Source organism: Phoenix dactylifera, chromosome 9, assembly GCF_051530095.1.
Source record: "Phoenix dactylifera cultivar Ajwa chromosome 9, Ajwa_hap1_PhDact_Kaust_v1.1, whole genome shotgun sequence".
Lineage (NCBI taxonomy): Eukaryota > Viridiplantae > Streptophyta > Magnoliopsida > Arecales > Arecaceae > Phoenix > Phoenix dactylifera.
The window spans coordinates 27,865,313-27,880,811 of record NC_143198.1 but is presented as its reverse complement, the minus strand read 5'-3'; the positions used below and the strand labels follow the sequence as shown (position 1 = coordinate 27,880,811).

Sequence of the window (15,499 nt, the reverse complement as noted above, 5' to 3'; positions counted from 1 at the left end):
GGTACTGATTATATATTAATAAAGGAGCAATTGCAAATAAGAAACCAAAATTCACAACTAAAATCATTAGAATAATCAGAAAAGTTTGTCTTTAATGAAAGATGAGCAGCACAGTTTCCAGGTTCCTGCAGAAAACTATGCTGGTTGAGATCACCAGCTACTGAGTTCTTACCACGACACTCCTTAGTTCTTACCACGCAAATAAATAACAAATAAAACAGATAACAACATCTGTAAAGCCACAAGACAGGTCTTGTTTAAACAACAAAGCCAGCAGGAAGGTGGGTCATTTTTAGTTGTGGGGAAAAAATGCTTTCCGCCAATAAAGCAGAGTCAAATGTCATCAGCCCTTCCCAGACAACAAAGTTCCTCCAGTAGTGAAAATTGGCCCATCAGTTCGAATATAAAGTAAACTGCAGCTACTGCATTGTGCGAGCAACACGAGGCCTGACCGGAGTCTTCGAAGGACTTAACCTGAAAGGGCCATACAGACAAAAGTCATGGCAATGGAAATCATAATCAAAGTAATCTTAATTGAGTGGCAGACTTGAAGACTGTACCTAATAGGAAGAGATCCAAGAACCATCCCACTGCAATTCAGAGCTCGAAGGGCACTTTCTGCCTGCCACAGATGGATGTTGATGCAATTAGTGATTCATTAAATCCCAGAAAAGAGGTTTAGAAACATGACAACATCATTTCATTGTACAATATGAAACATTCTAACTTGAAAATTTGATTGTGATGTCATTTTCACATAAATGATGGCCTATGAAGCACAAATACAGCAAATTGCATGTCGTTTCCACATCAAATACCCATAGTGGCCAGATACTTCTAGGATACATAGAATAACTAATTTGAAGTATTCTATTATTTAAAATTTTTAAAAACGACTTTGGATACCTCCCAGTTACATCTGAGATGCTTCGCAATGCCTCAACAGATGAGGTCTCTCTCTCTAATGATGCTGATCTTTTTGTGATGAATTGTTAATTTACAGTTCGTGTCTGTGATGTTGATACTATTACATAAAGTATAGATTGTGATAGACTTAAATGATGACCAAGCAATGGACTTTGTAAATAACATTATTATGTGTGTTGATTCTTTTTTTTGCATAAAAGTAAAAGATACAGATTTGTTCGGTATTGTACTCTAATCGTAGTGTAACCTACTTTTCAAGATTTGTTGTATCAGCGTATCTATATTTTGTCATTTCTATGTCACTATCCATATCCACACTTCATATATGATGGCTAATAGCCGCAGGCACGCAACTTTAAATATTTGTTCATGATTGTATTCTAGGCATAGCATAACCTACTTTTCAAGATTTGAGGTATCAACATATCTGAACTGTGTCATATATGTGTCTAGCGTCCATATCCACACTTCATATATGATGGCTAATATCCACAAGCACACAACTTTAAAGAACTAAGTGAAGGAGGAGCATCCATTAATAAGGAATTTAAGCGCACTTACATTAGACGCAAATATGCAAATTAGAGACTTTTATTTTTATTTGGATTCTTGAATTTTATTTTTATGTGGACTCTAAGGTTTACTTTATTAGTTTTTTGGGATGCCTATATAAACTTATTGCAATGTTATTGAGAACATAGATTGCAACATTGAGAATACAGATTATTGAGTTGCTCTTCTTTCTCTCTCTCTCCTCCTCTTTTCTCCCCTAGGATGCCTATAAAAATTTATTGCTATATTATTGAGAAGATAGATTGCATCGTTGAGAATACAGATTATTGAGTTGCTCTTCTTTCTCTCCCCCTCCTTTCTCCCTCTTCTTTTTATTCTTCTTTCTCGATCTATCTCTTTCTTCTTCCATTCTACATCACCAAGTAGCTGGGAGTTCAATAGGAAGACAGTAATTTATATGAAGTGTCCAGATCTTGATGTGAAGTCAGCTCAAGGTAAATTGGAGCAGGACAATGGTCTGCCACAAAACCTAGAAGACTGATTGCTAGTAAGGAGTATAGGTGGACTTAGTGCATTCTAAAAGGCGACTGAAGGATTCTTTTTGTTTAAGGATACTGGTTTTGCCAGATACAATTCAGTTTGGAAGCTAGGCCTGGAGAAAGCTAAGAGCTTTATATTACAAGACTGCAACTTCAAGTGGAGACACAAAAATTGGAAAGTTGGATGAGAAGGGTAATGCGTACCCTCAAGGTAATTAACGCCACAATGCAGAAACAAATTGAGAGATTTGATTCAACAAATAGATGGAGATGCATATAGAGTCATAGACCATTTATGAGATGGCTAATATCGACATCTGCAGTCACCATTACAAAGAGATGCTATAAAGAATGAAAAATATGAATAAAGCACAAGATGCAAGGCACCACCTTAGGAGGTTATACGGATTGTATATTTTTGTTGTGCATAAAACTGCCTTCAGGCCCCTTGAACAGATAAACAAATAAAGTACTAAAAGAAATCAAAATAATCTGTTTTTGCACAGCTAATTTTTACTTCTTTGTCATCCAAAGTTTTCCTCAATATCTACAATCAAGCATTAACCCTTACCAATAACACTATCGATTGCAAATTACGAACACCAAGTAGTCTCCTGTCAGAAGTCTGTCATCCGCATGTCCATTACCAGCATAAAGAGGTACAAACTTGGGTTCAATTCTTATCCAATCCAACTAAAATGAAAACTACTCATTCACACCACAAGTCACCCACTTGATTATGACCTTAGCACAGCCTATGTAATAATCTCCAATGTAGACCCCAATGATGCTATTCTTCTACAAAGCACTTTGTACCAAATGAATAATCCCACATAAGAATCTCTTCTTTGACCAATTTGCTATGCAAGAAAATTGCTTCGACTTGTCACTCCCCGGGAAAAAACCAAACTAGTTTGTTGATATGCTTGTTACCTGTTTCAAACTTTGTTGTGCCAACTAGCCTTATTACACCATATTATGGCTCTATTTATGGCACCATGATATCTAGTGAATTTTCGTACATGTTATCCTTAACAAGAGATCACTGGGCTTCCTCAATCATGAGCTATCTTGCTAGATTTCAAAATCTCATTAAAAGATCTATAACAATCTTCCACCAATACCAGAATCAAGGACTTAAGTGTTGTTGAGATGGGGAGTGTCGGCTGCAACCAGCACAACGCCTTCCCTACTGAAATCCAATAAAAAGGGGACTTCAAAGAGTCCTTTAATTGAAAATGGACTCAGGTGTTCTGCCAACGTAGGTGCTGTGTTGGTATTGGCCCAGCATATAGCATCTTTTGCAACCATGATTGGAATGTCATTTCACCCTAAGGGTTTTCTCTTTCCAAGTCCTTATCTAGTTAAAGTAATCTCCTGTTGTTCCATCCGCATCACTTGCAGCTTTTCCAAATAAATACTTGCTAATCCATCTCCCAGAAAAATTCAGCTCTAGATCATTCTTTGGAATTCTATGATATACCCTACTTTTGCCTCAGATGACGAATAAAAAATTTGCATCCACAAAACATCTTGCATATAAAATATAACTCCACAACAAAAACCACAAATACTAAATAACGCACATGCTCTAGTCAGATTGTATCTCAACATATTCATTGCTTTAAGTGTTTCCAAATTCCATGTGGTCCAACCTCAGATATTTATATCCTAGAAAATCATTTAAGAAATTTCTTTTTTAGCCAATTCATGCCGTATCTTACCTGAAAGAGGACAGCTTTGTCATTCAGCCAACTGATATTCCATCCAACAATCACTCTAGTGAAACTTCATGTCTACTGTAGGACAGAGAGGAAAAAACACACTAGCTAATGTCTAGTAGTTACACCTGGGCACAGGCTCCTCCAAAATGGATGACTCCATCCTATATTGACAGCAAGGGAACTGTATGGGTATCACTTCATCATCCATAGGCATGGATGATGGAAGCTTACAATCACACTGTTTTTGATAAATCAAAAGGATTCACCAAAAGGTCAAGCAATTGATGCAGTCCGGACCAAAACGGCCACATGGCCACTCCTTTACCCAGTGCACACTTAGTGCTGCACTCCATGTTGGAGCAATCTCAGGTCCACCACCCTCTCAACCTTGCATCATGCCATACATTTCAAACCAGCACCTGGCTGAATATTTAGAAGATGAAGGCAAGTAACAAAGGAGAAAGAAGACTGTCTAGTTTCAGCTCCTTATTGCTACAGAAGAAGCCTTTTCTCAACTATAAATCAGAATTGAGAAAGATACAAAGGAGAAACAAAACAAGATGCAACAGAAACATAAGCAAGATGCTTCCAACTCATAATAAGTTTTTATAAATTTGAACTTGCATCGTTACTTCAGGAACTAGGTAAGTTTAGCAGCCATGGTCAAAGAGGCTAAAGTAATAAAGAACAAATTGAGATGAAACAGGCACACTGTACCGTCAGTAAGGGAAGGCCCTAAAGTTTTCAAACTATCAGAAAAGAATAGAAGGTACCAAAGAAAAGCCGAATGAAATGTGTAATTAATGATTTTTAACAAGCTTGTATTTATAGCTTACAGTTCTTGATAAGGATGAAGGATGAAGCTAACCCCCACTAATGGGATGAAGATTGGTGATCATGATTCTGGTCAAATATAGTTGAGGTTTGTTCAGGATGTTAATAACACTCGGTTGCAATATTGATTAATAGACTTATATTTACAAAAGAATATTGATGAATTATCTTTCTATAGATGTTCAACTGAAACATCATTTGTTTGGGGGTTCAGTTATATGATAGATCATGATGAAAATATGATCGTTAAATAGCCAGTCACGATTTTTTAAGAAATGTAAGTGATAAGTAATCATCTGTAAGCAGCATTATGAGATGTACAAATGGAATAGCAAGTTCAAGAACACTGAACCAAACGATTGGATAAGAAAATACATAAGTGCAAACACATGAACCTCAACTCAGCACATTATGTTCATCGCAATTACATAGCATTGCCTAAATCTGAATAGATTCACTAACTTCTGCTTGATTCCATGAGGCAAGCCAGGTGAGAAAATTATTTCGACTATCACAAAGCAAAACATGAACATTAGAAGTTTAGAAACAATACAATAAGCATATTATGCAGATGCGCAATAGAATACATGAACATCCAAACCCCAAAAAGGTAAAAGCAGGATACTATTTGAACATCACCAACAAGACTATCAAATTCCAAATCAGAGAAAAATAAAATATGATCAGTTCGGCAATGCAAAATACCTGAACAAACTCAACAAATGCTATGCGAGTTGAATGCACATTATCCCCAAGAAGTCTCAAGCGGGAAACCTGCATAGAAAAAAAATAATGCTAACCATTAAGAAAAATATATCTTAAACATAATTGTCTTAACCTACTGATGAGAAAAATACCAGACAGAAGGCACTGTGCTGACCTCACCGCAGCAGGACTGAAAGAATTCTTTTAGATCTGTCTGAGTAACCTGTAAAAGAAGAAAAACCAAAATTATAATCGATAAAGAAAAGAATGCATTTAACTAGAAATAAAGCAATCCAGCTGCATGATTTTGAAGATACAATTAATTTCTACATAATTAACATGTTTTTTCTTTATGTTGTAAACAAAATCAACCAGTTGCACTCTATTTTGCACATATTTTTCTTAAAATGAGCAAACCAGCAGAAGTTTGACAATAGTCATATGATATAAGAGTCGAGAAGAAGCTACTCTACCTTTTTATCAATATTAGTGCAATAAACTGTCCGTGAACACATCTCCCTTTCATCTTCAGACTGTATTCAATCTCAAAACTCAGAAGTTTTGTAACAGAGAATGCTATTTTTTTAAGACAAACAATATACTGTGATAATTTTAGAAATGCAGCACGAGAATCACTAATCTTACCTGTGGAAGAAGTGTAGGATTCACAGGCAAAATGGCAGTCTTTGAAGGTAGCACTCTTAGAGGATAGTAACCTAGCACGGTCCCATCAAGATTTAATGCTGCTCTTGCACCATCTGTTAGAAATAGTCCATTGCTCTAATTCCTTTTGTAAAAAGCATAAGACCACTATATAGGTGCTAAGGTTAAGATAAAACAAGTAAACTTACGTTCATTAACAAACTCTATAAATGCGAATCGAAGAACTGAGTTAGCATCACAGCAAATACGGCAATCAAGTACCTTCAGAATGAACATTCAAAGTTGTCAAATATTCTCCTACAGACTAACTTGTAATTGAATTAACAGAGGAAATGCAATAAAACATATATATGTAAACTCAATACAAATATATGAAAATTCATAGGGAAAATTTAAAGAGAAGCATGATAAGAACAATAAAAATTCAGAGTTGTCTTATAAGCCCAAATTTCCACCACAAGTTTATAGAAAGTGAAAGAGATGTGTCCTACAGCCTGAAAAATCTTACTTGTATTTATTAATTTACTAATAGAGCTTCTCCTATAGCTGCCGCGACCTGGATGTGAGATACCATGATTGCACTTGTAATTCTTCAGATGGACAACGGTCATTGACTCATTATACTGCCCATCCACTAATAAGATGCAATAGACTTCAAGAAAAGATAGAGTAAAGCCTTGAAACCATTACGAACTATGCATCATCACCTAGATATTTGGATGCGTTATCACCTTAGGTATTGGCATCATACCAAACAGAACACAGATATTCTTTGATAACTAGTCTGGTCTGTGAATAAGCCTGGGATAAGGGTCAGATATGACCTGCCATTGCCAAGCAGCCAAATTTTGCCAGCATACCAGTAAAATATTTCCATCCTGGTCAGGTAGAGATCCCGCAGATAATAGTTCTGTTGATAGGCAGAGCCGCAACATCTGAAAGATATTATATGCTTTTTTAGACATGACCAGAACTACCCCCATTTACCCCCCCCCCCCCCCCCCCCCCCCCTCTCTCGTTTTTTTAAGGATGTATTGTCTTTTTCAGGAAAAAATGTTGCCAGCTTGTTGCATAATCGTTAACTAGGATATCCAAGTGACATAAAGAAAAAGTTACCAGCTTTGTGGTGTAAACATTATTAAGTATAAAATCTTTGCACCAAATATAAACCGTCTTATCCTGTTTTATCCTATGAGCAAATTTGACATAAATGGACATAGGGGGTGATGAAGCAATCCCCACTTTCTCCATCCAGAGACCTTATGAGGCCCAAATTTTATCAAGTTTCAGCATACGAAAATGAGATCACGATAGAGTTGGGGGGGGGGGGGGGGGGGGGGGGGGGGGGCATGTACAGCTCCACTGCATGCCGGATTACAATCCAAGATGTATTCATATTCATGAAACATAAGGTTGACAAATAACTTAAGCATTAAAATCATACAGGTTATCTATTTGTTCCCACACCAAAGTTAAATTCAGATCAATAATCAGAATATCACCCTTTTTTTCTAAAGTTTTTGTAGGCACAATAATAAATTGGATCCAAGTTCAATGGATATGGTGGACCCTAAAATACACTGGTGGACTGCAGTCTTGAAAAATATCACATGATGACTTTAGATTTTGAGTTATATGACCAACTGACCCAAAAATAGCACTTAAAAATCAATCTCCAAGCTACAAATTTCCAAAAACTCTTCTCTTTCAAGTACTTCCCTATGGATTACTTATAAAGGGTGTTTACATCAGTCCCACTCGACATTCCTTTAAGGAATATATATGAGAAAGAATCACTCTAGAAGCTTGAGGCAATGCTGGATGAAAAAGTTATGAGTTGCTGAAGAATTTTTTTTAAAAAAGACGTTTGAACTGAGGGTTCCAAATGAAAATCTAATGTCCAATCAAGTTACAGTTTCATAAGGAGCATGACCACATCAATTTAACAAATATTTCCTGAAATCAAATTGTTTGCTGCAACTAGAGGTGATCTCAAAAAATGCAATTTGTCATCAAAGAAACAAACAAGGCAGTCCCGCACACAATTTTCACTCAGTGAATAGTATAGGAATTTCACATTCTCCAAAAATAATTAAAAACCTGGGTCAAACAAAATAATGTACCTACCAAACCTAACGAGAACCAAATGAAAAATATAAGGCTGGAAGTAATCTGAGATTTTCATGAGTTGATTGGGATCTGCTTGGCTGGATTATTTGGGCTTGGCTCAGCTACGAAACAATGATAAGCTCCAACAGATTCTAAAGCTCATTTCATAAATCAGCCAGGTCTGAACACTAAGGCATGTGAAAGTAAATAGGATCTTGGCTCGGCTCCATAAGAAGCTTGTTCAAGCTCGGCTCTGATCTCATACAAACAACACTCGAAGACCTGTTAAGATCCACTCAAGCTTGTCCACCCCAACACAGAGCAACCTGAACCTGAGCAGCAAACTACTCAGATTGGCTCAACTCGTCTGCACCACTAAAATATATGGAACTCCATTTTATCACCCATAACTGGATTCTAGGGATAACAAAACTGGGATTCCTTGAATGAGAAAAATTTAGTTCAAGAACACAAAATAGATCTGAAGGAACATTTTCAGCAGTATTGAATCCTTTCCTGAACCAACACATTACACAATCTGCTGACTTAAGAGAATCTATAAGCCAGAAAGAGAATGGCTGCTCAGACTGCTATTTGACCATCAGGTCGCTCCAATGCCATCGAGAAGAAGTCTGTCTCAAGTCATGCACAAGAACAAAGAGGAAGATGACCAAGAACAGTGCTATCAAGATCGGATGAGGGCAGATCATGATTAAGAAACCTCCATACCTATACCGGAGGAGAAGTAAAGAGAGGGAAGCCCTCGTCCCTATGTAGCTAGCTCAGTAGGGTTTTATTTCATTTAGAAACAATGCCAACCAACACATTGTTTCATCAATGCCTGAATATTGTCATAAAAGGCAAAGCATTCTCACCTAGACATGGGAGGATAAGTATAATCCAACTGACTCTACATTAGGTTGAACAAAGTAATATGCCCCTAAAACCCAAGGAAACCTTGAACAACTATCTTAACAACTAACATCACCTTCCAGAACGACAAGCATTAAGTAGAAAAACAAACAACAAAGACAACAGTCTCACTTTTCTAAAATTACTTTATCAACAGTGTGCTACTAAATCTCACACAAAATTATGCATTAATATCAGCTGACTAGCTACAGTTTAGCCAATAATGAAACATGCAACACTTCATCAAAATGTTTCCATTTTTTGAGTCTGGAAACCAATTAAAATAGGTTGAATGAATATACCCTTATTTGGCTGCATTTTGAATGAAACCACTTGGATCTCCTCCAAAATATACCAAAACGGATACATATCATAAATCAAATCGACAAACACTCAACAACTGACAGTCCACCACAATTATCACCTTATCAAATAAACATTCAAGAATCTCCAGGACAAACAAATAAGAGGAGCAACCGCCTGGTTTTACTTTAACAAAAATATTAAAGAAATAATTTTATCTGACTTGCTCCAGGCTTTATGATAAAGGAAGCACATAATATATTGTCCAAATTAAGGTTAGAATGAAATGTTTGCATTTTGTGACCTGTCAAAACAATACAAGATAACAAATGAGTATATCTTTGCTAGGCCCCTTTTGCAAATAAACCACTTGAATTTCCTCCAAAATATACAAAAATGAACCATATCTGTTGTATCAATTATGCTTTGTTTGGTTGCTTAAAAATTACCCAGAGTTCCATACAATTATACCAACAAAATTTGATTATATGCTTATTATACTATTTATGAATTTCAATATATATAGTTTCATAGTATATAAATATCATGATATGGCAATCTGAAATGTTGAAAATAGCCCATGAGTTTAGCAATATCGTACTTTTACACAAACATATTTTTCCATATTTGTCGTAGGTGATTCATCTAAGTTTTTAGTTTTTTCCTTTATCTTCATTCTTTCTAAAATATGAATATGTTGGAGACCTGTTTTAAATTAGCAGAAAAGTAAATAAACTAGTTTGTCAATGAATGTGGACCCTGTAAAATTGGAACACAAATAAATGCCCACATAATTACTCTACCTCTAAATACCTTCTTGAGTAGAGAACAGAAACTCAAATAAGTCAAGCTCATGTTCAATAATAGGGGTGTTGAATGACCCAGTTGTTTGTGAGCTAGCACATCTTTGGTTCAAAATTCAGCTTGGAATCCGCTCGCCCCATTATCAAATGAGCAGATCTCGAGGTGGACTTCTAAGCTTGAAACATAAACAAGTCAAACTTGAGTTAGGTCTAGATCATTTAGTTTTAGCTCGATATAGTTTGAAACCCTTTTTTATATAGTAAAATCATATAAATTTTATATAAGATCTGAAAAGGTGATATATATTATAGTTTTAATAATGATGAAAAGATTTATTATTGTTAGATATTAATCACATGGCTGAATGACCTTTTATTGTTATTCAATCGGTGGATCAAGTTCCAATGGTTGATCTTTTGATTGGTTTTAATTATCAAAATAACCAAGAAGCCCTAAGGCTCTCTTACTCCCAAAGCCGCACTTGCCCAATCACTCTCTTCTTCCACTATCCACCGCCTCTACATCCTTCCTCTAATTCTTTCCTCTCCCCATTCCTTCATTAGATCTCCATTCTTGGTTGAGATCCTAGTCGGAGATTTCATAGTGTCTGACAGCATAAACTACTTGTCTTCTATCATCTCAAACCTCAGATTTTGGTCGGAAATCCAATGGTGTAAGGACTCTACAAGTCATGGTCCTTGAGGGATCTCATAGATCTCCCCTTATGACCTTCTCCTTGCCTGCATTCCCAAGCTACAACATGGGCTCCACCAATCCATTCCATTTCTCTACTGTAGCCCCCATGCCGCTGCATGGACTTTGCCACCAACCAAGGCTCAACCCTCCCTTGATGCCATGGACTTGTAGATCTATTATCTCATCAATCACAATGATGTAGCTCTCGCCTAACACCAAAATCATCATGGAGTTGCACCTCACCTTTCTTCATTTTCCAAGTTTGCCTCGAGAAACTCTCTCTCTCTCTTATCTTGCTCTCTCACATAAGCGCTGTCAAAAGACACTACTAGAAAGAGTGTACATTTGATTAAAGCAGAGTTAAACTATAGTTCTTTAATATGCTTCTATTAGAAGAGTCATAGTAGCTAATCTAACCTAAGTTGTATAGGTAAAATCAAGCGACTATGTGCAACTACAACCAATCAATGCAACTATCAATTAAAACCTATGATCTCATATTCACAGGCCCAAATGATCCAAAATTCCCGTGGTGACATTCTTACCCATGATCTTTTTCAAAAACAAAAGGGCATTTTTACAAATGATACATATCGCAGCTAATACGCAGACCTAGGGTTCTCATAGTGAGGAAAGATATAACGCATGAACACAAATCAAACAAAACACAAAGCACATAAAGAGATTTACATGGTTCATCTCTAACCAACACTAATGTTTGAAGACAATCGAGGAAGCTCCACTAAAGATAAAGAGTAAAAAGAAATGCCCTGAAATATAGTCTCAAGCCCTAGCTCACTGCTTCTCAACACACCCTCAGGTTGGAGCAGACCCTGAAAAGCCTCACTGGTACATACATCAGGATTCAAAAAAATAATACAAAAGGATTAAAAAAATCCCAAACCCCTGGTGGACCTTTTAGGGGTGTATATGGCACCTCTAGTTCTGCCTTTGCCCTTCGGGCCTTTGGCCCCTCAATATGCCTCCATCTCTAGAGAGGCCCATCTCCCAATACATAAAGGAGACAACAAACAACCAAGTACAAGACACCATTTCAACAGCAAGTTTCAGATTTTATGCTTGTTAATCTGCCAAAATATAGCAAAGAAAAATAGGGAAGACTTTGGAAGCATTTCATATTTTTCATTAGTTTAGACTGCATTTGTTAGCATCTCACCGGTCCAATAAAAACTTTCAAATATGAAAAAAAAAGTAATAGATAAAGCATCTCTTTAAAATACTCCAATCGATATCATCTTGTGAGAAGCTAAAGTCAGCATATGAAACATCAGTATGCATATGTCATACTGGATAACTCATAAAAAATAGCAGTGCCATTGTTCAAAAGAAACTACAGAACACCAGACAGATGATAAAACGACACAGTCAATAAACAGTAACAATCTAAAATCTAGTCAGCAATATTCATTCATCCTGTTCTTAGGAATTGCGTGGTTACAACATTCACATCTTCAATAACATGGATTAGTTAAATTTCAGGATACATATGGAGAAACTTACTTTCCCATAGCTACCAAATAATGCAGCAAGCTGCTCCTCAGTGACCTGATATGTACCAATCAAATAGTCTGGATTAGTACCATATACACAGAATTATATGATAATGTTAAACTACAATAACATAAGCAAGTTAATATTTGAAGTTGCATTTTTCATTATAAAAATATCCATAAAATACAGAACAGTAGGATACAGATAAATCAGTTGTTTTACCTGCCGATTAATATCAGAAGCATTACATGGAATTATATGATAATATTAACACTACAATAGCTTAAGAAAGTTAGCATTTTGAAGTTACATTTATCATAATCACAGTAGATTACAGAACAGTAGGATGAAAATAAATCAACATAAGAAATACTACAATTTTAGATGGTTTACATTATGATCGATATAAGAAACATATACAGTGCGCCTGATGCAGTCCTCCTTCTGCGCTTTTTGAACCCTATCATTAAACCTCCGATGCCCCTTGTTGTAATTGTTCTTTCTCTGCAAAAATAATTCAAAAGATCAAACAAAGTTGTGTAAAAAAAATTTTTTTTTTCTTCTGCATAAAGCCCAAACACTTCATCAAAAAAATGAAAGCAGCCTAAGTTATCGGCCGAGAATAACAGGAGGAAGAAAATGCTACGGAATATAAGACAATGTATCCAAGAGATCCAATTTTTCTCCATCTGCTTCAGTTTTCAAGAAATGCATCTATCCAAATTGCCATCCATCAACTGAAGAAAACAAATTAAAATTGAACCCAAAACCCTAGAAGCCCCAGATCGCCGCGATGCACGAGCGCACGATGACATATTTCTAACAAAGAGATCAGAAGACGAAAAAGATCTAAAGAAAGAATTGAAGTCTATACTCTGCGGGGCTGCTGGTTGTTGGACGGGCCATCGCCGCTGGCCGCGTACCGATTCCCCCCAACGATCGGCCTGCCGTAGTAATCCGAGGAGGCCACGAACACCGGCGCATCTGCCGACAGCCGCCCATTTGGCATCCTTCCGCCGGCGGTGGTCTGTGCCGCGGCCGCGGCCGCGTCGGCGTCCTGGCCGGCCGCCAGAAGCGGGGTGTTGGCGGAGGCGTTGGAGGAAGGGATGAACTCCTTCGCGGACGGGTTCAATTTGGAGAGCAGCTCGACGAGCTCGCGCACGTCGCGCTGGTACTCCGCCTCCGAAGACCCCCCGCGCTTCTGCTGCGGCAGCGACGACGACGGGCGGCGGACGAACTGGTCGCCGACGCCGGTCGCGTTCTCCGCAACCGCAGCCATCTCCGCCTCCGACCAATCCGAATATTTTGAAGACCCGAACACAAAAAGACTGCTGCCGCCGATCCGATCAAAAACAAGAAACAAAGAAAACGCAAACCGAATAAAATAAAACAAAAAACCCAAGAAAATGATTCCAATCCTCTTTCTCTGTTCTCTCTCTCTTACCTAGAGAGAAGACTGGAACTGCGTTGAAATGGAAAGACAAAAGAAGATGCGAGGTGGGGGTAGAGGATTAGAGGAACGAACGGCAAGAAAAGAAGGGAAGAATCAGTATCGGCGTGCTGGCTAAAATTGGAAAGGAAATTTGGGACTTTAATTTAATCGTACAGATAGCCTTGATTTATTCTTTGAAAGGAAGGCATTTTTTGAGCTCTTCAACTTTTCTTTCACTTGGGGGAGGGGAGAGGGTACGCATGTCAAAGAGGGTGAGTATAAATGTGGGCATTTGGGAGGGAGGGGAGAACCTGGCGTCAGGGAAGTTGTCACGTTGTTAGGCACGTGTAACTTACTGTATGGGTTGGCGTTGCTTGGACTTTTATTACCGTGGGAAATACCGGAAGGAGCGAGAGATCAACAGGGGAGCGTGGAGTATCACGGGCTAGAAGCTTTGGCTGGGCAGTGCCTATTCTTTTGCACCGTCTTATTTTTTTTGAGTTGGCTGCACGCACGTCAAGCCGCCGTTGTACTAAAAAAAATAATATATATATATATATATTAAAAAAAATTATTGGAAAAAAATCGACAAAAAAAATATATATATTCAAATTATAGTTGTTATATATATATATATATATATATATATATATATATATATTATAAAAAAAACTATTGAAAAAAATCGACAAAAAAAAAATATATATTCAAATTATAGTTGTTTAAAAATATGAAAGGTTTGCCGCATTTTCTTCCACTGTAACTCATTTTTTCTAGCTCTAAGGAAGATTATGACACTCTGCCCCTGGAATATTGTAATGTTAATTATTATTAATTTATTCAAATAGAATTTGATACTTATGATCGATATGGTTGATTTCAAAAAAAAAAACTTGTTTATTTTTATCTAATATATTTTTTTATCGATAATCATACTTTTTAATCAAAGATCAGGCAATCAACAATTGAATGATGGATTGAAATTTTGATAAGTTTTTTTTTGATACGTCTCGAGAAAGATAAGTGCAGCCATAATGCTAATCTTGTTTTAATTCCTACGGTTTTTCTTCGTTAGAATTTGTATAGACCTCTATATAATTCATGCGTGATCTAAACAATTATGACATCATTTATCCATTAAAAATTTAAAATATTACTAGTAAAAATCTCAAAAAAATCTAAAAATATATAATTGAAAGATTATATAATGTAGAAAACTACACCAGACAAGTCAAAGAAAATGATGCAGAAATATAGAGGACAACTGGACAATGAAACTAGTGTGCATAAATAATCATAACATGATTTATCAATTGAATGATCAAAAATTTACAATATATAAGATTAAAAAACACAAAAAGAATAACAATTGAAATATTACAAAAAATAAACATGCAACCTAAAAGTGACTGAAAAAACATAAAAAAAATAAATTATAAAGGGACATAAAAGCCCGGTTTGATAAAAAAAAAAAAGCTGCATTCGTTGCATCATTCATCATTGTTGTATTAAATGTTGCGTGAAAAGGGATCCCACACAATGCTATCTCCTGTTATATTTAATGCACGCTACTAAGCATCAATTGTTGGTTCATGTGAAAAAAAAACAAGAATTAAGTGAGAAGTTAGAAAGTTTCATAAGAAAAACTATCATTGTACTTGTGGGAAAGTTAAAGAAAAGTCTGAACCATGTACCAAGAAAAAAAAAAAGTCCACATGCATAAATGAGTTGTCCACATGCATGCATCGCACGTTTTAAATTCCAGTGAACATATTTAATATTTTAAAAATGCCTTGGGTCCCAAACTTGAAACCCAAAATTTCATT

At 36.5% G+C, this 15,499-nt stretch overlaps 1 protein-coding gene across 4 annotated transcripts; it reads right to left on the bottom strand.

Annotated features, from left to right (window-relative positions):
• Positions 1-72: 72 nt before the first annotated feature.
• Positions 73-13,924, bottom strand: LOC103709455 (polyadenylate-binding protein-interacting protein 8-like). Of its 4 annotated transcripts, none has more exons than XR_015968964.1 (11): positions 13,686-13,825; positions 13,116-13,569; positions 12,635-12,745; positions 12,251-12,295; positions 6,094-6,166; positions 5,888-6,000; positions 5,716-5,775; positions 5,395-5,465; positions 5,243-5,311; positions 561-622; positions 73-474 (listed from the first exon to the last, which is right to left on the bottom strand). XR_015968964.1 is itself a non-coding variant. In XM_008794784.5 (11 exons), the coding sequence occupies exons 2-11, from the start codon at positions 13,518-13,520 to the stop codon at positions 420-422; spliced, it is 1,041 nt and encodes a 346-aa protein (XP_008793006.2). In that variant the 5' UTR covers positions 13,521-13,569; positions 13,686-13,924; the 3' UTR covers positions 73-419. The 4 variants fall into 4 exon arrangements, 3 of the variants coding, with proteins under 3 accessions (XP_008793006.2, XP_038987546.2, XP_089781647.1); XM_008794784.5 differs by having other exon boundaries at positions 5,418-5,465; positions 13,686-13,924; XM_039131618.3 differs by having other exon boundaries at positions 5,418-5,465; positions 13,116-13,572; positions 13,686-13,816.
• Between the last annotated feature and the right edge of the window lie 1,575 nt (positions 13,925-15,499).